General features: G+C 66.2%; 5 protein-coding genes across 5 annotated transcripts; all 5 read right to left on the reverse strand.

Annotated features, from left to right (window-relative positions):
- Positions 1 to 198: 198 nt before the first annotated feature.
- Positions 199 to 7347, reverse strand: LMJF_03_0850 (conserved hypothetical protein; the record flags this gene model as incomplete). The annotated part of the gene is made up of 1 exon (XM_003721713.1): positions 199 to 7347. One exon carries the CDS (start codon positions 7345 to 7347, stop codon positions 199 to 201), a length of 7149 nt encoding a protein of 2382 aa, XP_003721761.1.
- A 938-nt stretch (positions 7348 to 8285) lies between these two features.
- LMJF_03_0860 (conserved hypothetical protein) lies at positions 8286 to 12677 on the reverse strand (the record flags this gene model as incomplete). Its single annotated transcript, XM_003721714.1, has 1 exon — positions 8286 to 12677. The coding sequence occupies one exon, from the start codon at positions 12675 to 12677 to the stop codon at positions 8286 to 8288; it is 4392 nt and encodes a 1463-aa protein (XP_003721762.1).
- Positions 12678 to 13631: 954 nt separating this feature from the next.
- Positions 13632 to 17804, reverse strand: LMJF_03_0870 (conserved hypothetical protein; the record flags this gene model as incomplete). Its single annotated transcript, XM_003721715.1, has 1 exon — positions 13632 to 17804. The coding sequence occupies one exon, from the start codon at positions 17802 to 17804 to the stop codon at positions 13632 to 13634; it is 4173 nt and encodes a 1390-aa protein (XP_003721763.1).
- A 979-nt stretch (positions 17805 to 18783) lies between these two features.
- Positions 18784 to 24585, reverse strand: LMJF_03_0880 (conserved hypothetical protein; the record flags this gene model as incomplete). The annotated part of the gene is made up of 1 exon (XM_003721716.1): positions 18784 to 24585. The coding sequence occupies one exon, from the start codon at positions 24583 to 24585 to the stop codon at positions 18784 to 18786; it is 5802 nt and encodes a 1933-aa protein (XP_003721764.1).
- Positions 24586 to 25502: 917 nt separating this feature from the next.
- Positions 25503 to 27719, reverse strand: LMJF_03_0890 (conserved hypothetical protein; the record flags this gene model as incomplete). The annotated part of the gene is made up of 1 exon (XM_003721717.1): positions 25503 to 27719. One exon carries the CDS (start codon positions 27717 to 27719, stop codon positions 25503 to 25505), a length of 2217 nt encoding a protein of 738 aa, XP_003721765.1.
- Position 27720: the final 1 nt, after the last annotated feature.

Raw genomic sequence — 27720 nt, forward strand, 5'->3', positions numbered from 1 at the left:
GAAAATCAGCGAAGCGAGCAAGCCGGCCGACGCACGGGCAGGACGGGGCGATGCGGCTGTGAAGGCACACACGACAGCAAGCACCACATGGGGAATGCCCCCCCCCCCCCCCCAGCGCAGCAAGAAGGACGAAGCCGTCGGTGGCGCTGGTGCGCCCGCACGTGCGATGATGATGTAGAGCAAACGTGGCGAGCAGGCTCAGGCAATGCTGACGACACGCGCCGGTGCGGCAGCGCTGGAAGGCGCGCGCCGATCTTGCCGGGTGATGTGGTCACCGCTGCTGCGGGTAGTGTTGCCACCACCACTACTCCGCCCGCTGTGAAGCATGCCGTGTCTGGATGGGCACCACAGGCTCGCTGGCACTGGCGGAGCTGGGGTGTTGCGCCAGCTGGAGGCGACGACGGAGGGCACAACAGCCGTCGATGGTGACGCTGGTGACGACAACGACGGCGGCGTGCGAGACGAAACGCGAGAGCAGGGGGAGGGCGCAGGAGGCACCCGGTAGCCGGCTGGGCGCACACGGCCTCCATCGCCGCCGTGATGCCCGCTAGCTGCATCCGACGCACTCTGACGACGCTGCTGACGTGGTGGGGGGACTGACGGGGATGCAGGAGACCAGGCAGGGGCCCGTAGCGCGCCATGGGACGGTTGCTGTTGCTGTTGGCGGCGTTGTGCCACCGCGCGATGACGCCCGGCGCGACTCACTGCTGCCGCCGTCCGCAGCGCGAAGGCGTCGTCGTCGTCGAAGTAGCAATCTTCGGACTCTGCCGATGCGTCTGTCAGCACCTCGTCCTCGCCCCACGTTGCCGCCGCAGTTGCGATGAGGGCGGAGCCAGAGCTGGTGCTCGACCCCCTTCGCGATGATGCGACGCGTGTGCTGCTGCCACCGCGACCTGCACGGGCTGGGGGCGACGGCGGCGCTCGACGCGCGTGCGACGGTGACGGTGCTTGCCGTAGCTGCCGTAGGTCGTGCTGCATTTCGCGATCACGCACGGCGGTGCAGCGCGCGGAGATGAAGGCGGCGCTCGGTGTCGAGGGCAGCTGCACCAACGCGTCGGCCGAGGAGGGCACTGCTGGAGCGCTGCCACGGGGTGACCGATCTCTGTACTTGTAAAAGACGTCCACGTAGTTATACGGGGTGAGGTGCTGGCGCGGCGCGTGACGATCCTCGGCCAGCTGACACGACGGCCCCTTCATCGGCCCCGCGGAAGCGGCGGGGGCAGGACAGGGGAGGTGCGTGTGCTGCGGCGCCCGCAGCAGCTCCGCCACAGTTGCTGGCAAGTGCACCACGTCGCCCGTTCGAGCCGCCTGGGAGAAGGCGTCGGCTAGCGTTGCCGGCGCAGGACGCGTGCGCGGCGGCGTTGTGGTGGCAACCACGTGCACGCCGCCATGCGCGTAACGCGGCGATGACGTCCACACGCCGGGGCCACACTCCAGTGGTAGTCGCGTGATGAGGAGCGGCGCTTGCGGTGCGCTGACGTGCTGCACTGTATGGTCCGCCGCATGTCCCCAGCGACGCCGAGAGCAGCCGCTCTGATCCAGGTTCACGTGGGTGGCGGCGCCGCCGTTCTTGATCGGGGTCGCAGATGATGTATGCAGGGCGCGCTGACCGCCACCATCGACGGTGGCGGCGCCCCTGTCTCTGACGCACTGCACCAGCTGCTGTTCCTGCACGTACTTGGCCCACGCAGCTGTCGGGGCTGCGTACGCCTGCGGCGGGCGCGCACGAGTTGGACTTTGACTGAGGCGCGCGCCAGAGCTCATGGGCGACACGGTGACATCTGCCGCCGGCGACGACCGCGTCGAGCGCATCTCCGCGATCACCTCGAGCACGAGTGGCACCGTGGATGCTGAGGGCACGTGTGATGGCTCTAAGGTTGAGAGTGCGCGGCGGCGTTGGGCCGGAGACACTTCGCGCGCTGACGTCTGCAGCGTTGGCTCGTAGACGGACGCAGGTGCGCCAGTACCGCTGTCATTGCACAAACCAACAGGCGCCTCCTCGCCGCTGATGCCTTCGCAGGAGTGCTCCCATGGCGCTCGGCGATCGGGATTTGTCTCGAACGCGGCCCGGCGTGCTGGCCGACTGTGCCGCGTCCGCTGCGGGTCGTACGCGTATACATCGCCGTCCGCGTACGGCCGGGACGAACTCGACGAGGACGTCGACGGCGATGAGGCAGAGACGGCGGTAGCTGCGAGCAGTGGCGAGGACGATTGAGACTCACGCTGCGGGGTGTATTTGCGCATCAGCGCAGCGTAGCCGCAGCGAGGGGAGTCGGCAAGGGAGCAGGGGATCGTGTGGCGGTTGATGAAGGATGGACCGCGAGTGGTTGAGGCGTGACGCGAGTGCGACGTTGCACGTGGCTGGTGTGGCGCATCGACCACATCGCCAACGCTGATCACCTGATACTGCTGCTGGCTTAGGGGAGGCCTCGAGAGTGTGTTGCTGCTCTGTGCCGCATCACCGTCAAGGTTCCCAGCCGACACCGCGGCCGAGTTGTCCTGGTCTTGTGGCCACGCTGGTGCTGCGCTGCCTTTCTCGACGGTAACCTCAGTCTGGCGCGAAGCCTTGTGCCTATCCCGCGCCGCCGCCTCAGCGCAGCGCAGCGCGTGCAGCAGCACGCTCACCTCAGCCAGATTGACACGCTCGCGCCCCTGCACGAGCTGCTGCTCCTCTTCCGACGGCAGCACCGTCGTCGGCGACCTGCGGCCATCAGATGTCGTGTTGCCGCTCTCGTTGGTGGCAACGCCCTGCTGCTTCACCTGTGGAGCGCTACCACCGCTGTCACCGCCGACCGCCTGCCCGCTGCTCGCTGTTGTGGTGCTGATGGCACTTGTCGTATCCGCTGTGGTGTTAACCGTCAGCGCCGTCATGCTGGTTACGTGCGGCGAAGGCGAAGAGGTCGACGTGTGCTGCTGTTGCGGGGGCTGCTGCTGCGATGAGGACGGACGACACTTGCGTGCTTTTGGCTGCGTCGAGAGAGAGGAGGCGGAGTTCGAAGTTGGGTTCCACTCAAAGAAGTCTGGTGTGCCGTCTGCCGCCAGAGCCGGAAAAGTATTCGCCGTCGCCGACGTCATTGGCTTCTCTGCTGCGTCGAAAACCATAACATCATCGCCAACGCTAAGGTCGTCCACCTCCTCCACGAGCTCCCAGTCGCTGCCGTCTTCGACGTCCTCTCCTGCCGGCGCGCTGATTTCCGAAGCCGCCGCGGGCCTTGCACCCTCGTGGCCCGGCGCTGCACTGCTGCCGTTCTTGACGCCCGCCGCCGAAAGACGCACCTTCTCGTGCGAGCGCTGCGGTGTCGCGTCGTCCCGCTGCTGTTGCAGCTGACGTTGACGCTGGCGCGCAGCATCTCGCACGACTGTGCCACTCGCCGACTCTAGCAACACCGTCATCGCGCGGATCGCCTCTACCCGAAGCTCCTCGCGTGCCTGCGTCTCATCGAACACGACGTCATCGATGGCATCGCGTAGCGCCACGTCCATGGAGGCCTGCAGCAGCTCGCGCTGGCGCAGTCGCGCTGCCAGGCCACGCACGTGCAGCTCTCGCAGCCGCTGCCGCCCCAGCTGCTCCGCCTTCTCGATCACCTCGCGCCGTTTGCTGTCTTCCGCCATGCGACACAGCGCCAGCTCGCGGCCAATGCTCAGCAGCTCCAACGTGTCGGCTGCAGGCGAGTTCTCCAGCGACCGCACCTGCTGACCTTCGAGCCGCTCCGTCGCCATCAGCCGCTGGCGCGCCAGCGTTTCTTGCACCACGACGCTGTACGGATTCAGTGCATCTGCGCCACACCGGCACAACCGCAGGAAAATCGTGCGTGCACTGGCCTCTGCACCCTCGATAACTTCGCGTCGTAGCAGCTCGTCAGCAAACAGCGCTGCGCTGACGATGCCGAGCGACAAGCTGCCGGATAGTCCACGCATGCGTAGAAGTCGCTCCACCTCCTCGCGACTCGTCGGTGGCGGCGCCGTGACTGTCGCAAGCACCGAGGCCGCTGCGGACCTCGACGTGAAGGGGGAGGCGGCCGGGGTGAGGGGCGACGGCGGCAGTGGAGGCACCCAGGCCCGCCGCGGCGCCGCCGCCCCGTCACTGGCGACGCTGCTGCTGGTTTCAGTACCGGTGCCTGTCCGGCTACCCGTTGCAGCCGCCGCCGCGACTGCCCACGGGCGGGCCGGCAACAGCGAGAGCATGCTGAAATCAAAGGCCTTCTCCTGCAGTACCGCCTCTCTGTCTTGCAGCATATCGAGCATGACCGTCCTCCGGCCCTCCCGCTCGAGCTCCATGAGCTCGTGGAGAGGCGCGTCCGCGATAAGGCGGCGGTGCGCAAGCACGAGCGCTTCAACGACGTCCGCTGCGGGCGGACTTGGCGGAGGCGCTGCTGCTGACGACGATGCATGCTGCGGCACAAGTGGATTGTCTCTGCCCTCGAACCGGACTGGGATGCGTGGCTGCTCTGCACTGCACTTCTCCCATGCGTTGTCCTCCTCGTCGTTCATGACGTCTACATCCGCCAACAAGTCACGCGCGACAGGGTGGCGTTGGAAGAGGGAAGCCACTGACCGCGACTGCTCCTGCTCACCGCCGCTCAGGTGGTGATGGTGGTCGCACTGGATACGGTCACAGAGAGAGGGCTGCGGGGGCCAGCGCCACATGCTGGTTGTGTGAGCGGCCGAGGGCGGTGCGTCACGCGCTCGCAGCGCAGCATGGGCACCGTAGCCACCGTCGATCACCGCTGCCGGCACTGCAGGAGGGACTGTGCGCTGCGTCGGTGGTGACACAAGCACGCGATCTGATGGGGAGGAGCGAGCCACCACACATGTCGCAGGCACCGTCCCGCCCGCTGCGCGCGAGACTAGCGCTCGGTGCGGCTTCTCCCGCACATCCTCCACGACTACCTCTTCACCATCAGTGGCTGCATCGACCAGCTGGTTCTGCGGTGCATTTTCGAGGTCGTTCGCCGCAGAGAAGTCCTCACCTTCGTCTATCGGCTGCCGTGTGCGCGTCGCGTTCGCCACAACATCCGCAGCGGCGGCAGCAACGACGTCTTCTGACGCGCCTGTGCGCGGCATCGCAGCATCTACGTCGTCGTCGCCTGCACGGCCGCCGCGGGCAGCCGGAGACTCCGGGGCAGCCAGGGCCAAGGGAGCCTTCTCCGCCTCGTTCCCCAGCATCTCCACAGGGAAGTGCGCGGCGGCAGCGGCGGTGACAGCGCGCTCGGCTGTTCCCTTGTCCATGCGGACGCTCGGACGGGAGGACGACGATAACGAGGTCAGCGAGGATGCTGCGCGAGCGTCCGCTGTCACCACGGCTGGCGACGCGGCGAGCACCGTCGCAATGTGCCCGACTCCATCCTCCCAACTGCCTTCGACAACCTCGTCGATTCCGTCGCGGGCGGTAATGCGCGTGTCGGCTACGACGATGTCCTCACGCCTTGCATGCTGTTGTTGCTGCTGCTGCACCAGTTCCGCCACTGCTGCTGTTGCCGTCGCGTCGTTGACATTGTCGCGGTGTTGCACTGCCGACGGCTCAGGTGGGAGGGAGGGGGCGACAGGCGATCGACTTGCATCCACCGGCACAACCGCCGGGTGATCCTCATCGCTGCCCACCGACGACAGAGGCACCTCCGATGTCTCTGCTCCGGTAGGCTGCAGCACGTAAAGTTGCGCTTGCTGCTCCGCCTCTGCCGTCGCCGATGGCTGGCCTGAAGCGTCCAACAGCCACGCCTCAGCCTCGCTCCCCGACAGGCTGCGCACGTCGCTGGAGCCTTCGCGGTTGTCACCGTTGCCGCTGCCGCCGGCCTCGTCATTCAAGTGTGCACCTACGAGCTCCTCGCGGCCGGTGCTACAGGGCGCAGTCGATGCTGGTGCTGCTGATGCAGAGGAGGGATAGGAGCCTCTTGTCGGGCCGGGCTGCGAGTGCGGGGTGGTGTAGGCTGCGTGCTCTGCAAACTGCCACGGGGCAGGTACGGCCGGTTCGGTCTCCACCCAACGCTCGACACGCGCGGACGGTAGTGTGGCTGCGGTGGCGCTCGAGAAGTGGATGCCGCTCCTCTCCGTCGACGACTGCACATGCGAGACAGACCGCGTCGACGATGCCGAGACCTCTTCCCTTACTGTCGTTGTGAAGAGGTGCACGGGCAGCATCGCTTCCTCTTCGGCCACTGCTGCAGCTTCGTGGCTCGCCCAGGATGGCATCACTGCCAAGGAGACCCCCTCTTGCAGTTGGTGGACCTCGGCAGGGCTCGTGTGGGTGCTCGTGCCGCGGTGTGTAGTGTCCTCCGTCAGCTGCACGAGCAGCTTCTTCTCATCACCACTGGCAGGCGCAGCTGGCATGGGGACGCTATGGGTGGCGTCATCGGCTGGCACGACCACGATGATGGCGCGCTCCTCCGTGTTTCCCGAGACGGAGCGGTGACGCGAGGAGGAGAGGGCCGACAGGGTCGTTGGAATGAAAGTTGAGGCGCCCATCGCCAGCTGGTGCAGCTCCACCAAAGGAGGCGAGGGCTGCGGTCCGATTTCTCTACCTTCGCGGCCTTGCTGCTGCTGCAGCTGAGTCTGGTAGGGGTCGCGCATGTCGTCATCGTCTTCATGGTGACGCTTCATGGCGCTCGTTTCCGCCGTTGCCGCAGGCGTGAGGGAGGTGGACGCTGAGGAGGCCGGGGTACGCACCCCGTCCGTCACTACCAGCTGTAGCGGCTCTGACCCCACCGATGCCCGTGCACTCTCCGCTGCGTAGGGCGACACCGACACCGCAGGGGACGCTAAAGGCGGTGGCGGAGCTCGGCATGCAGTGTCCCTCGCCGGCGGTGTGGCGTCGGCGGCGGTGCTGCTGCTGCTGACGGGGGCGAGGGGAGGCGAAAGGGCATGCGCTACGCTGCTTGCCGGGTGATGCCGTGGGGTCGCTGCCTCTGTGCCCTCGGTACAGGGGACCGGTGCACCTCTGCCTTGCTTGTCCCTTTCAGTTACCATGCTGCTGCTGGGGCTCACTGGAACCTTGACGTAGAGTCGCTGCGGGTGGCCACATGAGCGCACCTCTGTGTTGTACAGCTGCAGCTCGTGTGGCGCGACGAGCTCTGCGATGCCGTGCGCCGCGTCCGGCGGCGGTAGTGAGTAATCCATCAGCCGACGAGCTCCTGGTAGCGCTGGACGGTTGGCGAGGCTACTTGAGCGATGCAGTGGGAGTGGCGGCGACAGGGAGGCGGACGCAGAAATGACAGCCGGCGGCGGGCGTGACGCGGTTGGTGGCGGCGAGCGCAGGCGCAGCGGTTTACGCGCCGTCCCCGCCTCACTCCCTGCGCGGAAAGAGCGAGGCGAGTCGGCGCCCGGCGCCTTCGATGAGGGTGGCGAGTTCATGGCTGTTTTCGGCGTACGGGGAGCGGTGGTGGTGGTGGTGGTGGTGTGTGTGTGGGGGGGGAGGGGGAGGGCTGCGCGTGCGTCTGTATTCGTGTTGCTCGATCACTCACAGCCACTGCAGCGTGGCACGTGGTCCTGCAGCCCGCCCGGCAGCAGTGGAAGCCTTTAGGCACGGGCAGACGCACGGATGGCGGCGTACCAGGTGGGGGACGTGCAGAGAGATGGGGATGGTCACGTTAAGTTCATAACAACGGGGGGCAGCACACCACACACACACACACACACACACGTGCAGACACAGACACAGAGGCTGATGAGCCCGCTGCTGGTGGGTGGTGTTGGATGTGACGCCGCGGCTGTGGCGATAGTCGCTGACTTCGATTCTTTGTCGTGCGCAGATGCGCGATACGGACTCAGGGGAGGGGGAAGGAGAGGCGGAGGAGGGGAGGGGGAAGGAGGGGGGAGCGGCAGTGAGTCGTTGTCGGGATCATCATAGCACTCGCGGCGACAGGCCGCGGCACACGCGCGCAGGCACTTCGGTGTGTACATACACATCTGCGTTCGCTTCATTGGGATGATGATGAGTGGCAGAGGCTCGATCCCTGTGTGCGACCCTCCCCCAAGACCTACGGATGGACGGACGCAGAGACACGTGTCCCCCCTCCCCCCGCTCTCTCCATGGGGGGGGGTCGGTGCGATGTGTCGCTATAGATGTCGGTGGCCAGGTCCTGGATGGTGTTACGTCGCAGCAACCTGCGAGGCGGGGTGGGGGTGGGCAGAGTTGGAGGAAGAGGTCATGCTCAGATGGCTGGACCGGGGCAATGCTGTACTGACGCGTGTCTCTACGGCCACATCGCACCACGCAGACGGTGCTGCTGGGGGAGGGGGGGGGTAGGGAGGGAATGGGGCGTGGGGAGGGGCGGCTGTAGAGCGCGTGCTCAGATGCCGAGCGCTGCCGCATCGGCTGCCTCGTACACGCATCGCAACAGGTGGACAAGGCGACGGTCCTGCAGGCTGCCAGGAACCACGAGCAGCTCCAGCCGACGTAGGAAGGCGAGAAGCCCCGCGAGACCGAGGAAACTCTTTTCGATGACCTTCCCAGCCGCGTCCACAGCGGCGACCTTCTCCCTGTAGCTCACACTATCCCGGTTGCCTTCAACAGGTATGCGAAGCAGCTCGCACAGAATCTCCAGCACAGTGTGAGGTAGCGTGCGCTGCAGAATCGCCTGCGTGGCGGCGGCCGCGCCGTTGTGCTCAGCTGCCACTGTCCACATTGCTGCTTCATTCTCACTGCGGTCGGCATCGCCACGAGGGTGTGAGTAGGGCAGCAGCATGAGGTTCGCCAAGCACTCGCCCAGCACCTCCCGCAGTCGCGTCTGCGACGCCGGCTCGCCGTCGTGTTGCAGCGCCCGCCACCCGGTGCGGTACACCCGCGCACCAAACAAGGTTGTTATGTGGTGTCGCCGCTGCCAGCTGCTCGGCATCAGCACCAGCGTGTCCTCTCCCTCGGTGCATAGGGGGTCCTCGGACGACGACGACGCCGACCGCGGCACCACGCAGTCGAAGAGGTGCTGGAGGTACCCCAGCCATAGCCGCAGCAGTCCGCGTGGCTGACAGGCATAGCCGAAGACGCAGCTGTGCACCGTCGTCACGAGACCGCGGAAGGCGGTGATGTCCCCCGAAGTGCAGAAGGTGACGGTGCGGCCAACGAACTCGCCCACCTCGTCTTCGCGCGCCATACGATACTGCTCCTCCAGCGCAGCGCGGAGGCCGTGGAGGGCGCGGCCGCAGCTGCGGTAGGCACCGACCACCATCAGCAACCCGCACGGCGCTGAGGCGAGAGAGGCGGAGGCGAGGCGGCCGTGGCGGGCGAGAGCCGCAGCGAAGCGCGCGTCCACGGCGTCCTCAGAAAGGCAGGGCGGCGCTGTTAACGTGGGGTTGCGGGCGTCAGCGGAAGCGGAGGCCGACGCCACTTCGCCTCCGCAGTATGCGAGGAGCGGGTCGTCTCGGCGGCACTGCGCGTCGATGTGCGCCGCCACGTTTGCCAGGGCTGAGGCACCTCTGTCGCTCCGCGCAGCTGGGGAGCCCACCTCAGCGACGCCAGAGAAGCCCCACGGCGAGGCCACGGCAGTCGTCGGGGATGATGGCGCCGCTGACGTGCTCGCAAGCTCGGCAGCACCGAACCACGCCGCCATCTCCGTCACCGTCGCCGCCCCGTTAGCCGATAGCCGCCCTTGGTGCCGCATGCAATGACGCAGACACAGGGCAGTGTGCCGCTGCACCGTCACATAGACCTCTTCCAAGTTCCACGGGAGCGAGGCGAGACCGCTGGCAAGGAGCAACAGGATATCCTCGGCGACAGCGATGTCTGCCCACACCGGCGATGCCTCCGTCGCGATGTATGGTAGGGAGCTGTCTGCGCTACCCCGCTCGACTTCACCGTCGTGCTGCCTACTCCCTAAGAGCGTCATGAGCGGCAGGAGATACGACGCGAGCAGCGCCTCATCCTCGCGCGCCACGCGACCTCGCCGCTCCAGCTGCAGCAACACACCATGCGTCAGCAGCATCCACAAGCGCGTGTCACGACGCAGGAGGCACACGAGCGACTGCTGGGGGAGCGGTGGCGTCGTCTTTGTGGCTGAGCCGGACGCTGCGGCTTGGGACGGAGAGGAACCGGCGGAGCTTCCGTCTGGCGGGCTCATCAAGAGGTGGTAGAGCCGCCGCACAGAGAGGGTGAAGAGTCGCTGCCGTTCGGGGCGGAGAAGAAAGAAACAGCTCTGGTCGTACACCGCGTAGAAGTCTGCGGCGATGTCGCACAACGCCGCCGTCCATGCGTCGTTGCTAGCACTGCTGCTGCTCGCGGCAAACTCCCCAGCAGGGCTGTGCACGAGGGCGGCAAGAAAACGTGCCGTAGTAGCGCCATCATCCGCGTCGTTTCTGCCATGGACGTCGTCGCTGGCACCCCCGCTGCCGTCACACGCCTTCGACACTGGCGCGGTCGCGGTGATCGATGCTGCAGTGCTGCTTGACAACGGCAGCAGCGATGGCGAAGTGGCGCTGCGCCGCCCATGCGTCAACGCCTGTTCCATGCAGCGGAAGGCATCCGTCATTACAGCGGACAGATGCCGCCCACGACGCCGCCAGTGGCGATGGAACTGCGCGGTAAACGACCCGGCCGCCACCTCGGCTGAGTCGCTCGCTCCAAGCGTGTCGCCGGCTTGCTCTGTGCCAGTGGTGCTCATCCACGACGCCTCCTCGGGTACCTGCACTCGCAGCAGCGTCGGGTACAGCTGCCACAGGTACACCCCGATCTGGGTACACAGCGCTGACTTTCTCTGATGCGGGCTCATGGCGGCGGCGGGTGCATACCCTAGAGATGCAGCCAAGCACTGCGAAAATGCGTCCTGCAGCGCCACCACGTTGTGCGCCACCGTCTGCAGAGCGGAGGGGACCGTGAAGGTGGAGCTGTGCAGGCCGCCGCTGCGGAGGGCGAGAGCGGCCTCTCCGTACACACGTAGCGTGTCGCGCAGCTCTGCAGTGAAGGCACGAGCGGTGCCCTCCAGGAGTCGTCTGTACAAGAGCTCAGTGGCGCATGCCGGTGGCACATCGGTGGCTGCCGTCGTGAATGCACTGGCGCATGTCCCGACCGGCGCGTGCTCGTCGACGTGCTTTTCGCTCAGTGCCGCCATCAGCGTCGTCTCTACCGAGGCGAGCAGTGTGGAGCACCACAACCAGTGCGTCTCGGATAGTGCGTGCTGCTTCACGTCTGCAGCGAGCCGCAGTCGACGCCAGTGCGCCTGCTGTGCCGCCGCCATCCGACGCACGCCCGCCTTCTCCAGGTCTTCCTCTTCCAAAGAACGGGCCAGCACTTCGTTTGTGTAGAGGTCTGCGCCGTAGTAGCCGTAGAGGATGTACCAGCACCGCCACACCAGGTGCGCCTGCCGTTGCGCCGCCGAGCTCACGGCAGCACGCAGAGCCGCGAACGACTCTACAGCGGCGATGCGCGGGAAGTCACTGCGCGGCGCACTGCGCCGCGGTGGCGGCTCAACTCGGATGCGCTTCTCAGCAGGCGCCTCCTCCTCTGCATTATCCTCAGCCGTCACACTACTGCTGCTGCTGTTGCAGTCGGCGCGCGTCTCGTGACCGCCGCCGCGGCATACCACCTGAGCTGCGCGCTGAACGCCTGCCTCCGTCAACGGAATCGCCCACTCTGCCCATGCAGCTCTCGCGCGGCCGAGCAGTCGTATGATGAGGCTGGCGAGGATGGCGTAGCCGCCTTGGCCGAGCACCATGAAGGACTGCGCTGCCTTGGCAAGGGCGCCAGTGAAATACAGCATCTCCCCGGTGTGCTGCCGCTGCTGATCCCGTATCGCCGCCTGGCGTCCGTTTAGTGCCTTCAGCGTCGCTGATGCGTCAGATGGCGGCGCTGCTGCGGCGGCAGCCACCAGCTGGACGAGGTCGTCCGACCATGACTGCTCCTTACGCAGTGCCTCGCGCACGCTGGCTGTGCCAAGAGCGCCGAGCAGCTCGTGCATCGTGACGGCGCCGTCACGCTCAAGGACCGTCGTGGCGGACGGCGACGACGAGGATGACGGTATTGGTGCCGTCGTGGTTGTTGCCGCGGCGCCTGCAGCTGGAGGGGCTGCAGCGCGCTGCTGTGTCCACTGCGTGTACATAGGGACAAGCAGGTAGCGCAGCCACAGCAGCGGGGCATCCTGCACGAGGTGTTTGGCGAGGGTCATGACAGGCGTCTCTCCAGTGGACGCCAGCTGCAGCTGTGGTGGAGGGTGGTCGTGGTGGAGCGGCAGGTGGAGCTGCAGCGCCTCGAGCGTCTGCTGCATCATGAACGTCCAGCTCGGTGACGGCACCGGTACCGGCGCGCTGCTACTACTCACAACAGCACTCGCCGCCACTTCTACCCTCTCCGCTTCACTGTGGCGACTCGGCGGTTGGAGGGGCAGAGGGGCGCCCTGGCCGCTCAGCTGCGGCTCGACGAAACTCTTGCCGTGCATCCCCTCGATTTCGTCTTCGCGCCCGAGTGCCGTCCCGTCCGCTGTCTCGACGTTGTCGACGCCTGTCGCGCTACTGTCCCCGGACCCGACAGCCACGGCCGCTTCATTAGTGCCGCCATCCTCTTCGTCGTCTTCGACGTCGCCCAAGCGCACCCACTGCTGCACCATCCACGACGGGTAGTCGTCGCCCCAGAGCATCGCCGTTGTCTCTGCAATGAAGCGCGCGTGCGGCCCTTCGTGCAGTGTGTCCGCAACTGCCGCAGGCGACGTTGATGCCGACGACAGTGTCCATGGCGATAATGCTGCTGCCGTGGCCATCGACACGGATGACTCGATGGCGGCCCATAGCAGCGGCAACTCCGAAAGCTCTGTGTCTTCCACGGCGGCGTGTGGTCCAGTGGTGGCGACACGCTGGAGGCGGGACAGAAGGTTCGTCGCTGCTGCCGTCGCCGTGGCAGCAGGGTCGCCTGTTGCGCCGGGCTTGGCGCTGGAGGAGGGCAGAGGGCGCTCGCGTGGTGGCGAGGAGGAGACACGTGATCGGCTGCTCTTCATGGCGGCACGCCACCCCTTCTTCACTGTGTTGGTGGGAGAGTGAGCACCGTGTTTCTTCGTGCGTCGGACACGCCTGCGGTCTCTCTCCTGGTCAGACGGAGTTCAAGGGGAGCACACGTGCGGCGATCGCTCGCAGCTGCGGATGCGCTTGCGCCCGGTGTGTGTTGGGTGTTGGAAGAGACGGAGAGACAGAGAAGAGGGTGCCCATTCCTAACGAGTAGCATGAGTGCGCCTCACAATGGCGTGCGCGTGCGTGACGCGCATGTTGCTGGCGGGGGCGGCTGACCGGAAAACTCACTGCCGCCGTCTTCCACCAGCTCTTTCTCTCGCGTCGCTATACCCGCTGCCTCTCGCCTCACCAGACACGCGCGTGGCTGCCAGACAAGACGCCGCGCGGGCAGTGCCGCATCGAGCGCTAAGGAGAAAACGGGGGGTGGGTGGGGTGGAGGGAGGGTGCCGAGGAGAGGTGGTGGTATGAGAAGGGGGCGGCGTAGAGGCGGACAGGGGCGGTCACCTATGCTCCGGGTGAGCAGACGAACCGCTGCCTCCAGTCACGGTGTGCCGTGTCTTCCTTGTGCGTGTATGCGTGTTCGCTGATGCGAAAATTTCTATGACTGCGTAGAGTTGTCTCCAGGCGTGATCGCATGCATCTGGGGCCTGTAATACACAGCTGTGTGTCGCCGGGCTCTCAGGTGAGTTGGCGCCACGACAGCTGTAGCGCTAGACGCTACGCAGGCTCTCTTTCAACTGATCCACGTACTGCTGCAGTAGCTTTTCGCGGCCGTCGCCGACGAGCAGCACCACGTATCGCAGGCACGTCTTCGCGTCTCCCATGAGGTGTACCTGCCGCAGCACGTCGGAGCGCTCCGCCACCTCGTGTGCCCAAGCCCGCTCATCGGCCTCCGTGCCTCCGCCACGACGGGCGACAACTTGCATGCTGCGATCCGTCTGACCTTCGAGCTCAGCCCTGCTGAAGCCGTAGTAGACGACCACGTCCATCGGCACATACGTGTCCTGCAGCATGCCACTGCCCTCGATGATCTGCACGCACCGGCGCCGCTCCTGTAGGTACGTCGGTGGCAGCTCACGGCTCGACTCGGGCACGGGCATACGTTTTTGCCGCTGCGCCTCAAGGAGGTCGACGAGGGTCTGCAACGCGTCGTGCAGCGCATCTGTGTCGTCGTGGAGCTGCTGTACCCACCCCCTCACACGCGCACGCTGAGCGTCGTCGATGTGAACCGGTCGCAAGGAGGGGCTTCTCGCACCCGCAGACGATGCCACCGACGGTGCCGCGGCGCCGCTCTCCGCCCCTCTGCCACCAACGCTGCTACCGCGTGTAGCGCTCGATGCGACTGCAGCGGCGGAGGTCGACCTCGACCGGCTCGACGGCTTCGACGCGGACGCGTTCCTGCGCGAAGGCAGACGCTGATAGCGCTGCCGCTGTTCTTTCTGCGTGTCACCACCGACACCGGGCGAGGGGCTTCTCTGGCTGCGGCTGCGTGGGTAGATAGCCGTCACATCCACCTCGGCCGGCTCTCTGTAGCCCTGCGGTGTGGGGTGGCGGCGCGCTTGTGCGGTGGGGCTCGGATGGCCCCGAATCGATGTCGGTGGCGTTCTCAGGTGCGCAGAGTGTGGCGGATCGTTCATGCGGTAGGGCTGGGCATTATCTTGGAGGATGGATGCGGTAGTGTTCAACGACGCCACTACCCGCGCTTGTGGATCCTTGGAGATGGGCGAGCACTCAATCTCCGCATCTTCCGGGGCACGCGGCTGACGCTGATCCGCGACGTGCAGCGCTGCGTAAGAGCCGCTGGCGCCTCGTGCGGCTTCTCCTGAGGGACGTCCTCTTGCGTCGCCTGCGTAGAGCGCCGCCAGCGCAGCGTCATCGCCGTCGCGGTGTGTGCGCCTTGCCGACTGTCCACGAGTCACCACCGCCGGGCCGTAGAGAACACCACCTTCGCTGGCAGCCGGACTTGGCGCGCGACCAGCACTCGCAGTGCGGCGCTGCAGCGCCTGCTGCTGCTGCTGCTGCTGTTGCGATGGTGGACCTGCCGAGGCTTCCGCGGTCAGCGACTGTGATGGCTTTGCTGATGGATCACGTCGCAGCCGCGCAGCACGTGGCTTGTATCGGCGGAGGAGTTCAGCATCCGTCTTGTCCTGCACGCCGCACTCCGTCGACGCGCGTTGCCGCTTCTCCGGCGAGGCGGCCGTGTACCCCATCACGTCCGCCATCGGGTTCTCCATCCGCTCCGGGTGTGCCATGCCGCCGTACGCGTTGCGCTCCACCGAACCATGGCGCGTCATCAGGTTGCTCGCGGCCACACCGGCCGCATCACTGCTACCGCCGCCGGCATCGGGCAGCGCACTGTGGCTCCCTTGCAGGTGTTGTTGTTGCGCTGTCGCCATGCGGCGCACGATGGTGTCCTCGAGGTACTTGCGAGACTCCTCGGCCAGCTGTTTCACAACTGCTCCTCGCAGCAGCCGCCCGTTGGCAGTCACTCGCCGCTTCCGCGCCGCCTGCGCCTGCGCCTCCTTCTCCCTCTGCGTCTGCGCCAGCTGCTGGGCTGCCTGTTGGCTGCGTACGGAGTCGCCGTAGCCCGTCGGAGCCGTCACCCCGCGCGTTAGCATGTGCAGCAGATTCATCGACCGCTCATCCGCAACATCCTCGTCCCCGGCGGCAAACGGTGCCGGCTGACTGCCCCCCCGCCGTCTCGACGACGTGAACGCGACCGAGGACATGGCAGAGCCGTCAACGGAGGCGCTGCTGCCGGCCTTGGCCGCGTGCGAAAGCAGCGACGACGATGCACCAGCGCCGCTGCCGCCACGAAGCGTCTCTGTGCGCGCGTACGGCTGCGTGTTGTTGATCATGTTCGGCTGTCGACCCCAGTTGCGCTGGGCAAGGGCCCTGTCTGCCAGACACGAGTTCGCCATTCGGTGCTCATCGACGACGAGCAGGGTGGGGCAGAGGTTGCGCAGCACGGCCATGAAGCCCGGCTTGCCCGACTCCATGATAGGGTTGCCGCGCAGCAGCAGGTGTCGTAGGGCCGAGCACAGCGACAGCATCCGGAGCGACGCCCAGGTGCGTAGCTCGTTGTACGTGAGGTCGAGTGTCTCGAGAAGGACAAGGTGGGCGACGCCCTCGACCGCAGTGATGCCATTGTGGCCCAGGAAGAGATGCGCCACGCTGAGGTTCTTCTCCAGCCCGCTGATGGCGCGCAAGCGGTTGCGGCGCGCGTTCAGCACTGTCAACATCTTACACCCCTGCAGCCCGCTCAGCTCCGTCAGGTTGTTTTCGCTGACGTCAAGGCGCAGCAGCGTCCCCGGCAGCGCGCAGAGGGCGGTGAGGTGATTGCGACTTAGGTTAAGGACCGTGATAGCGTTGTACGTTGCCCCGCCCAGCAGCGCAGACGGTAGCTTCGCACTCGTTGCCGCATCCACGCTGGTCTCGCCGCCGTGCGAGACGGACCCGTGCAACTGCTGCTCCGCGGCACTCTCGTAAGCCTCGAGCACATCCCACACAGTTAGAGCACCTCCGAACATGCGTGCCTCACGCAGTGCGCCGTCGCGGGTCATGAGGGCAGAGAGGTCCAGAACGCTATCCAGCACCGGGCTGAGGTTCGCGGTCAAGTCGATCTGATCGTTGCGGTCTACGAAGGGCTCCCGCGATGCAGCGTCCGCTTTGACTGAGGTGGAGGCCGTGTGCGCGCCGCCGGTGCGATGGGCAGACGGCTGCCCTCTTCTGGCGGCGGCGGCGGCAAACGGCGAGTGGCTGCCGCCGGTGCGGGTGCCCTCCTCTGCAGGCCGCCGCTGCGGATGTGGCCGCTCGGCCGCCGCGGGGGAGTCCGTCGCCGTCGACAGCACCGCCTCGAACTCAACAACGCTATCACTTGTGGTGGTGCTGCCAGTGCTGACGCCCTTCCTGACGTCCACACTTCTTCTCGGCGTTGGCACGTCCCTTGCTGAGGCGGTGGCTGCGGTCGGCGGTACCGCTGCTGTCGCTGGTGCGGCGGTGTTGGAGCGGCCAAACAGCTCCTCACGGCGCTTCTGCAGAGCCTCGGCACTGCCGCTCGCGTAGCTGCGCAGCGATGGCGAGGCGGAGGCGGAGGCTCCGCTGAAAGGTGGTGATAGCTGGCGCAGCAGGCGCGGAGTCGCTGCTTGTCCCGGCGGCGACGTGGATTGTCGCCGCGCTCCACTGCTGCGCTGCTGTTCGATGGCGCCGTGGCTGGCGATGCGGGTGCTGCCTTCGGCTGCGTTGCCATCGCCGCCGCTGCGTCTGCGATGGCGGCTCGCCTGGCTGTGGCACTGGCGCTCGGCAAACTCGCGTGGAAAGGGGGTGCAGAGCGAGGAGGACGGGACGCTGGTCTCGCGCGTCCGACTTCCGCTGTGCGTGGCGCGCGCATCTTCGGCAATCACCACGTCACACGGCACCTCCGCGGCGGCGTGCAGCAGACTCGCCTGCCCCTCCGTCGATAAGGCATTCGCCGACACGTCCAACAGTGTGAGCCGTTGGCACCCCAGCAGGAGCAGCTCTAGATGGCGCACGACACGGTCTGTTAGACCGCACCGCCGCCACAGTACCTGCCACTCACTCACGTCGGCGTAGCGCCCTCGCCACGACAGCCCCGCCATCTTCAGGAGGGACTCGCAAAGCGCCACGACGGGTTTGTCGCCCACCTCGAGGTTGGTCATGTCGATCACGAGCACCGTCGACGGCGACGCCCTTTGCCGGTCGCCAGCGCCGCTGCTGCGGTCATCGGCAGAGGTGGCGGGCACGTAGCTGCAGTAGGTGTTCAGCTTCTCTGCCCAGCCCTCCTCGTCGGTGACGCCTTGGCGCCGCAGCTCCGTCGTGAAAAACGCCTGTAGGCGCTCGGCGAACTCGGCGTGAGCTGACATGCGCACGAGGAGGGAGGGGGAGGGGGCAGTAGAGTGGGGAGGAGGAGGGCGAACAGCTCCAGAGGGTTGTGATCCGCACGAGTCTCGCGCACGTACACGGGCACGCGCACACGAGTGGTTGCGTTCTCCTCTATGCGTAAGGCGTGCGAGTCTATGTCTATGCGTATGAGGCCGGCTGTGCGTGTGGGGCTGATGCGGCTGTACACGTGCACGTCGATGCTTTTGAGATATACGAAGGAAAAGAGGAGGGCGTACAGGCGATATCAGAAGACGGGCTGTGATGGTGAGCGGTGGCGAGAGAGGAGGCCCGGCAGACGCTGTGCAGGACGCCACAGGCGCTCAGTGGGTGCTGCTTTGAGTGTGGCTCTCGATGGTGTTCGCCACCGCCGTCACTGCGTCGCCTGACACGGCTGCGTACCTCCGGCAAGTGCAGGCTAGAGAGCGAAGGGAAACGATAGAGGGGGGCGGGGCGGGGCGGGTGAGAGACACTAGCACGAGGGCATGCATCGGCCTACGCGTGCGAGAGAGGGGTGCGGAGGGTTGCTTCCGACGCGCGGCTCCTCCTTCCACATCGCGCACGTGAACCGGTAACACGCCCACACCCGCGTAGACAGACACAGAGAGTGCCTTCGCCACACGAACGAGACCGCTGCCCGTCGTTCACTAGTCACTGTAGCGGATGCCGGCCCAACTTCACGGCCCCAAGTGCATGCGCTCGCACCTGCGTAATGGCCGACAGCGATGACCATGCCAGTCGAGTCGGGGCTGCTTCTGTGATGGGGAGAAGAGAGAAGAGTGAGGGCCACACAAGACCCGTGCACACATGCGCGCACAGACGGAGGCCTCCCAGCTCACATTATGAGACACAGACAGACGGATGCCGAACAAATACGAACGACGAGGGAACAGGTGAAGGACACGTGCATGGACGGGGTGTGGATAGGTAAGGCTTGATAGCTGCTGCCAGTGGGCCACCGTGTCACAGCAGCTCTCCATCGACGACGAGCTTGTACAGCGCTGGGTGCACGTCACGCCCAGCAGCCTCCAGCGACTGCTTCGTCGTCTTAACGAGCAGCGCGCGCTGGAGCAGGATACCGCGGCGATCGTACTGTCGCTCGAAGAGCTGCTGGACGACCGGGTGTGCGGCCTCGCCAAGGCGGATGAAGAGACTGCTAAGGTCGACCAAGAGGATCAGGTCCGTTTGCCACGCGGGCGTAGCGGAGAGGGACGCGGCACCGATGGACCGCGTCGACGCCGAGGAGGTCGACGACAGCGTGCCGTTGAGCAGGCGGTCTGCCGTCGAGTTCGGGAGGCGGCCTTCGCTGCCCCCTCCAGAAGCGGCAAGTGACGAGGCGTCTTGCGCCATTACGTAGGCCGTGTAGTCGGCGAGGCTGTAGGTGAGTCGCTGGAACCGCTTCGGCATGCTTGAGAGATCGATGCAGCAGCGGAGGACGGCTTCCACCTCGCGTAGGGTCATCCCTGCCAGGAGCTGCGGTGGCTGGTACGACGGCGGCTGGTCGCCATGGAGGGGCTCGCCATCGCGCCGTTCCTGCAGAACCATTCGCTGCACATAGGTGAGAAGGGCGTCCACCGTCGTCATGACAGTCGTCATGACGCGACCGGCGACGCTGCGCAGCAGCTGAAGCAGCACGCATACCTGCCACATTGTCAGAGGGGCAGCGGCGGCAAAATCACCGCTGGCCTCCATGGCACTCTCCTCGGCCAGCTCCACGATACGCTTGCACACCTTCTCCATGACCGCCGTGTCGACCTCCACAGAGGCGCGCAGCAGCCCTTGCGCCAGTCGACTGAGGCTGTGCGCTTGCATGGTATGCACCGACTCGCTGAGCCGCCTGTACGTAGCCTCCATCACCGCCGCCGTGCGCAGCCCGCACGCGATCAGCAGGTGCGACACGTTTGCCAGCTCCGCGGGGGAGCAGGCGGGCAGCACCCGCTCCGTGCAGTGCCGGGCAAGGATGTGCACGACGTCGTAGTCCGTCGAGCCGCGTCGCTCCGCCAGTTCCAAGGCAGCCTTCACCACTGGCAGGCTCGCATCGTGGTGGTAGCGCGCGACGTTGGCGAGTACAGCAGCGCCGATGTCATCGTGCGGGAAGCAATCCCGCAGGCAGTGGAGGATGGCCAAGGCAGTCGAGGCGACCGATACGAGCATGTGCGGGTCGTTCTGCAACAGCCCGCGCACCTGCGCAGAGAAGATCGGCTGCACCGCCGTCACGCACACTGTGCGCACGCTCGCGTTACCGGCCTGCGTGCCGCAACGCAGCAGACGCACCGAGAGCTCCAGCGAAAACTTGCGCCCCATGTCAGCGACTCGACCGAGCAGGACGCCGTAGAGCTGTTGATGATATACGCCACCCGCGCAGTAGGCCTCAACGCACAGGACGATCTCGTCCGGTGTCAGCGTCGGGGCAGCGCGCATGGTGCGCGAGACGAATCCGCGCAGCACCTGCTGCTGCAGCTGGCTCTCACCCGACAGCGCCGCGTAGCCGCGCAGCAGCAGCGGAATGTCGTGCACATTGTACGGCAGCTGCACTGCCTGCAGTGCGTAGACGGCGAGGGTTCGCGGCAGCAGTCGCGCTGCCTCTGCCTCCGACGCCGTCCAGCGCGCTGTCGCCGAGGCTATGGGCTCCGCCTTTGCTTCTCTCGGTGGAGACTGCTGCGGTTGCCGCGCTTCGTCCGAGGCCACGGCCTTCGCCTCCGTCGCCGCCCCATCAATCCCTCCGGTCAGGCCACGCTGTGAGCTGCTGCCCTTGGCTGCGCCAGCTTCGCCAGCGGTGAGGTGTGCGACGACCTCGACAAGAGCGCCACACTCGCCCACCGTATAGCGGCGCTGCGCGAGCTCCTGCGGCTTCAAGAAGGACTGGAGCAGTGGTCCGTACGGGACGGTACGCAGCAGCTGCAGGAGCGTCGCCGCGTCGCCGTCGTCGACGGCCGCCTCAGCGGTCCTCTGCACAGCGCTGAGGATGTGTAGGATGGTGATGCGCTGTGCCACCGTCGTCGCACGCCGCGTTGCGGTTGCTGCGCCGCCGCCAGACTCCGTCGCTGCATGCAAGTCCTGGCGTAGAGCTACAACAAGGCGCTCAATGAGCCGCCGCACCGGCGGCGCCGGCAGCGGTGCGCCAGTCGCGTGCAGGCGCTGCAGCACCGTCATGGCCTGCGACGTGGCAAGCAGCGGACTCATCAGGTCCAGCAACTGTAGCAGCATCGACGTGAGCGCGTCATCAGCGCGGAGGCACAGCGTGGCAGCAGCACAGAGCAGCTGCGTTGCCAACACCCCAGTCGCGGTGTCGGCAACATCGGCGGTATTCGCAGTCGACTCCGCGCGGGGGCCCTCCTCAGGCATCTGCAGGGCCGTGGCCCGCACCTTCAGGTGCTGCTCCACCGCCGCCACCACGCCACGCACCAGGGCAGGAGAGACGTGCTGGACACTGTCCGCGACGCACGTGACCACCATCACCTCGGTCAGCGTCGTGAGTGGCATCGGCAGCGCTGGCGTCGCAACGGCACCGCGGGAAGAGGTGCACATGACGGCTGTCAGCGCGGGGTCAAATACGTCTAAGCGGAACATGCGCAGCGCGGCCGGCTCCACCACCACCGTGTACTCGGTGCGCAGGCGGTACAGCAGGTGCACCACCGTCAGCAGGTAGTGTCGATACCGCTGCCGAGTCGTGCTGGCGGACGCGGCGGAAGATCTACTCGACTGGGTCATGCTGTTCGCGACGGCGGCTGTGGAGGCGATGTAGATGGTCAGCAGCTGATAAACGGCGAGGCCGCTGTTGCGCGCGTGGGCGGAGTGCGGATGCCGCGTCAAGCCCTGCGACTGCCGCGACAGCTGCGATAGCAGTCGCTCCAGCCGCTCCACGACCGCAAACGCCCACGCGACCGCGCCTGCTGCGTCGCCCTGACCACCGTCCCCAGCGCCGGCACCGGCAGCCTTGCCGTGCGACTTATTCAGCGTACTGTGTAAGGCCGTGAGCTGGGCGACGGTGTCGGCCGGCATGCCGCACAGAATGGCTGCTGTGCTCAGCCGCAGCGCCACCTCTGTCAGCTCCTCCACCGACATCGGTACCGTCGCGGCGGTAGGCGAGTGATGATGACACCCGACAGTGCTGCGGCTAAGAGATCCAGTTGCCTTGCTCGTGCCGGCACCGCCTCCAGAGCCAGCACCCTCCAGGCCTGACCCCAGCAATTTCACCGCCGACTCCGTGAGGCGTGGCAGGAAGAGCGCCGGCAACAGCGCCAGGGCCTTCTCCACGTCTTCCGACAGGGCTACGGGGAGTGCTGGGGATCGACCGCTCCTCCCGGCAGTAGCGGCTGCCAAGGCGGGACTGCGCAGGCTGCCACTGGTGAGGTCCCTCACGTCATCGCAGCCCATCTCCGTCAGCCGAGAACGGAAGCCCTCCCAGACGACCTCGAGCGCATCGGCCAGCGCCGCCTCCCGCCCTTCACGCTGCAGCAGCGGCAGCAGCGCCTGCGTCAGCATCTCGACAGCCGCGGCGTCGCCACGGAGAAGACACTCGACAAGCGCCTCCAGACCAACGAAGAGGAGATGGTTCACCTGTCGCTGGTACAACGCTGGCGTAAGTATTGCCGAGGCGACCGTAGCCATTGCGTCGCCGTCGGTGGCGTCCGAGGAAGTTCGCCGCTGGCTGCGTTTACTGCTGTTCCTTACACGGCGCATCCGGGCCGCGGCGGCCGCCTGCGACTGCGGGCTCAGCATCGCGGTCGCAGACAGCACAACAGACGCGCCAGGCAGCACCGCCGCGCCAGCCGCACCCGCTGCCATGCGCTGCATCAAGTTGAAGGTGCTGGCAGCAGCGCCTTTATGCCTGCTACCCTTTCCTGCTGCTGCAACGGCGATCACCCTTGCTTCCTCCTGCGCTGCGGCGTCCCCTTCCCCAAGCTCGTCTGTGGAGCTGACGACGACGCGGTAGCTGTCCTTGTTGCACTGCGCCAGCATCCCTGCCACTTGATCCACGAGCACCGCGCGCGTGCGGACCGGCAGAGGAGTCGTGGCGCACAATGCGGAGAAGCGGTTCACCGCCCGCACCACGTCGATGACATCGCGCGGCGGCAGCGATACGCAGAGACTGCTGGTGAGCAGCGACTCTGGTGGGAAGCCAGCGCACAGCATCGCGTACAGCAGCTCCGTCAGTGGGCTATGCAGCGGCGGGCGCGCAGGTGGTGCGCGAGGGGCACCAGCCTTCGCTAGCACATCGCGGTGCTCCTTTTCCAGATGTTCCACCAACTGCGGCACACGCTGCGGTCGCTGCCGGAGGTAGGCGGCAGCAACGGTGCACACGTCCGTAATGATCTGCGCGTAACTGGTGCGCTCCGGTGAGAGTCGGCGCAGCTCCGCCGTCACCGCTGGTGTGCAGATGTACTCGAAGAGGTCTGCGCCCTCGACGGTCTCCGCGCATCGACATGCCTGAAGCAGGATTCGCTGGCACGTCTTCTCCATTGCACTTCCCATTGCCGGTAGGAGGACCACGCCAAGCTCCTCGATCCACCGCATGCAGCGCAGGATGTCTACAAACACCGCCGCTACCACATCAAGACCGCTTTTGTGGACGGATGCCTCGAGCGCTTGAAGGTGCGACGCCAGCCGGCCACGCGCGTTGTCGCGCCACGTGGTCCACTCGTCCACGAGGACCGCATTGATGGGAGAGACTCCGACAGATGCCGCCACCGGCTTTGAGTGCGACAGCGCAGAGGCGGCCTCCACGGCCACCGCACCGACAGCAGCCATCAAGAGCAAGGTGGTTGCGTCGCCATACGTGCTTTCCACGGAGGACGGTGATGACAACTTTCCCGTCTCGCTTCTCGCCGCCTCCTCAAGCTGTCGGACGAGCGCGTGCGTCGGTGCCATCAGCCGCGTGAGCGCCTCGAGCACGCGCCTGCGGAGGGCGATTTCTTCTCGGCTCTGAACCTGTTGCTCCCTGTTCAGGCGCTGGCTCAGCGCGATGGTCGTCGGCCTGTCCATCTGCCCTCGGTGCACGTCCATGAGTGTCCGCAAGACGAGCGCCAGAGAAGTGCACTGCTGCCGCGCCGGTTGCCCCATATCGGCTTCAAGTCGCGCCTGCAGCGCCGACAGGTATGCGGACCATGCTGCCTCGTTGAGCTCGGCGACATCGTCCGAATGGCCCACAACTTGGTGGTGAACGTGCAGCAGCGTGAACAGCTCCATCGCTACGGCCTCGCTGCGCACCAAAGCCGGCGTGCCCTCTATGTGCCACCGTGTCTCCCCAACCGCTGTGGGCGAGGCGAGGCTGGTGCGCAGAGCGCCGTCGACGTTCGCGTGTCCTCGTGGGTAAAACATGGCGTACAGCTGCGGATACGCGTTCGGCTCGTTCGCGAGGGCGGATAACAGCTGCGTGCGTTCAGCCACGCTTATCTCCGCTGGCAGCGCGCCACCGCCGCCCCCGGTGGAGGCCGTGTTACCCCCACGGCTCACGCCTGCGGCGTTACCCGCCGTCATGCTGCGCTCCGACGCTGCTACGTTTGCCGAGGATGAGGACGCTCCAGCGGCAACTAAGTGGCGCCGCTGCCAGCGACAGCGACGCCGGAGCGTCGCCCACTCCTGCACAGCATCGCTGAGGTGCACGGCGCGCTCAACTGGAGCGCTTGCAGCTGGCGGTGCCGCGGCCTGCTGCCGAGTTGCTCGCTGCTTCTTCGGCTTCTTCGCCGTCACTGCAGGTACACCGTCATCAGCGGCGGAGACGACCTGACGCCTTGTTGTCTTCTTCGCAGACGCCGCCAGCATCACTCCTGAAGTAGTCAGCGCGCCAACATGCATGTACGTCCGCGCAGGTGTGAGGAGCGGCGCGGAAGAAGCTGTCCTTGCTACCACGGCTGCTGCTTCGGCGCCATCAGTGACTTTGACGGCCCCGAGTGGCACGTGCCACACGCGGCGCGCCAGGCTCGACGACGCCGACGACGAGGGACGCTGAGAGAGCCGCGCGTACATTCGGGAGGACATCGTCTACGGTCGCTGGAGGCGGCGCCCCCCGCTCCCCCCTGGGGCAAGTGTATGTGCGTATGTGTTACGTGCGTGTCGGCGCACCCGTTTCAGGGTGAGCTCTTCAAGGAGATATGTAAGGCGCTCTCCGTGTCTGCCTGCCTGTCGTCTGCGTCTGTGAGTGTGTCTGCACGGTCGGTAATGAACGCTTGGGAGTGCGGCCAGGCCTCGGATTTTCCTCTTCTTCGCGTTCCTAGTCGAGTGGTCAGCCGGCCGTGCCGCGGTGGCGGGGCGCAGGGGAGCCGGCGGGGTTGTGCTTTTCCAGGCAGCTCTATCCGTGTACGCGGGTGCGTATATGCACTTGCGCATGACTTCTCGATGCAGCGGCGGGCACGGCGTGATGGTGAAGGGAGAGGGAGAGGGAGAGGGAGGGGTTGGAGAAAGGGAAGGGGAGGCACTGCAGCGACGGCGGCGGTGAGGTGTTGAGGGCAGTACACCCGTCACAGGCACGATGATATACGCACAAAAAGGGCGAGGGCGTCTCCGTTCAAGCCAGCACATGACCTGGGCACCACACACTCACACACACACACACACACACACACACGCCCGACCAACAACAGACCGAAAGGGAGGCGAGAAGACACGAGAATCACTTGGCAGGCATCCGCGCATCGAACGCCGGAAATTTCACCAATGCACTCATGAGGCTCACAGTAGGCCTAATAGAGCCTGCCGTGCCGCAGGATCGACCGCACGTCGGGAACCACCAGCAGGCACTCCAGCAGTGACAGCAGCGCAAGCAGCACTTCATCCTCGTCGTCCTCGGTACCGTCGTTGGCGGCGATGTCGTCAGCCGCGCTGGAATCGTCTGAGCTTCCGCCTGTGATGTCGTCGTCGTCTGCGGCTTGCACACGACCGGCACCGCTGTCATCCACATTTGACGACGCGTCTGTAGCGGTGCGTCCCTCTAATGGACCGCCTGCATCATCGTCGCTGATCTTGAGACTGTTCTGCGGCTGCACCTCCACAGCGCCACCACCGCTACCTTGCTCGTCGTGACCGCGGCTCCCACGTCGCCGCGTTGTCTCGCGCGCCGGTGGGGCCATCTTGGACAATGCAGGGATGTACGGGGGTATGACCAGAGCGTTCTCCGGGTTCACGAGCGTGCACTCCTCCGAGTTGTCGATCATGACAAGCAGCTCCGGCGGCACCTTGAGCAGCCGCAGGTCCTTCACTAGTACCTTGGCGTGCTCGTTCATTGCAGCCTTCTCCACGGCGGGAAGGCCCGTGTCGACGCCGCCGCGGTCGGCAGCTGTGCCAGCAAGCACAGATGCCGTCATTGCATGGTCGCCGGCTGCCGACCCACCGCTGCCCAGCAAGGATACCTTGGCCTCGGAAGAGAGTGTGTTGCCCCACGCACGTGTGGAGCCCTTACCGCCGCGACCGCTCCCGTTGACGTCATCGTCGGTGTTGGTCGTAGAACCGCTGTGGCGGCCGCCAATGCTGGCCGCTGAGGAGAGGCGGCCCAACGGCCTGGCGCTGCTGCTGCTGCCGTACACACCACCTCCGGCGACGCTACCGCTGCCGCCGCCTCCACTGCGGTCGCAATCGCTGGAGCCACACGCCACGCTGCTGCGGCCTTCAGCCCCACCCGACCCCAGGGGCAGTCCACGCATGCCTGCTGCCGCGCACATCTTGCGCAGCAGCCCCCGCGGGACAAGCCGGCAGTCCTGCCGGTAGTAGCGGTACTTCAAGAGACGGTCCGGGTCGATGCGCTGCAGGATGGTGTCGGCGTACGGCTTCGACGCGGATGTGAACAGGACGAGGTTAAAGAGCTTCGCGGCTGTGGAGAGAAAGAGGCGGGCGTACGGCCGTTCCCACACGTGGAAGAGCTCCGCCCCCGAGGCGGTCGGGATGACCTCCGAGAAAGTCGGCGGGCCTGCCATGTTCGCCGTGGTGGTGGAGACGTGGCACAGAGTCTCGTCAAGGTCGATGACCAGCACCTTCTGCCGCGTAGCCGGGTAGCTCAGCACATGGTGGGCCGTGATGCTCGCTATGAGGTGTGGCGCGACGCACGAGCTCGAAAAGTCCAGGTTGCGGCTGCTCACGCGCTTGTAGACGACCGAGGAGGCCTGGCGGTATCGTGCCGCCGCCGCCGCGTTTGTGCGGTGCCGCAGCGTGTGAGGTGCAGCGCTCGAATTAGAGCTGCTGTTGTCGTCCGTCGACGGGTCGCCCAGCAAACTGCTACCGCCGGTACCGCCGCCGCTGCTGCTCGTACGCAAAAAGTGCGGCGGCCACTGCGGTTCCGGGTGACGCGTTGGCATCGTCGACACCGTCGGCTGCTGGATGGGGCCGACCACGATGCTCACGAGCTGGTGAAGACTGCGTGAGGTGCACAGCGGGTGATGCGGCGGGACGAGGAGGCGACTGCGCACAGCCGACATCCACCCTTCCACTTCGCCCTTCTTGCCAAACAGCAGGCGGCGCTGAATGAGCGGTAGCCCATCATTGATGCCGTCGCGCCTGCTGGTGCCCTCGCCGGCGCACTGCCCCGAAGCTGTGGCGCCTTCTGTCACTGAAGCGGCGGCCACGGAAACGCTTACCTGCCGCGCCCCTTTCACGTCCGCCTCGCTGTCGGCGTCGTTGTCTTCCCCCTCGCTAACACAGCCGTATCTCCACTGCGTCATGCGAGCACTCGCACGCGTCGATTCAGCAGCGGTCGCCGCAGATCGCTGCGCTTCCACAGCTGACCGCGACAGCGGGAAGGTGCGGTGGCTCCAGCCGCACAGGAAGAAGAAGAGCACGATGACGCTCTCCTTCAGGTGGATGAAGGACTCCCAGCCATCCGAGGCAAGGCTCGATATGGAAGTGATGACGTACGGGAGCAGCACGGCATCCCAGAGCCACCGCGCGTACTTGACGATGTCGGCCAGCATC

This window comes from Leishmania major, chromosome 3, assembly GCF_000002725.2.
Source record: "Leishmania major strain Friedlin complete genome, chromosome 3".
NCBI lineage: Eukaryota > Euglenozoa > Kinetoplastea > Trypanosomatida > Trypanosomatidae > Leishmania > Leishmania major.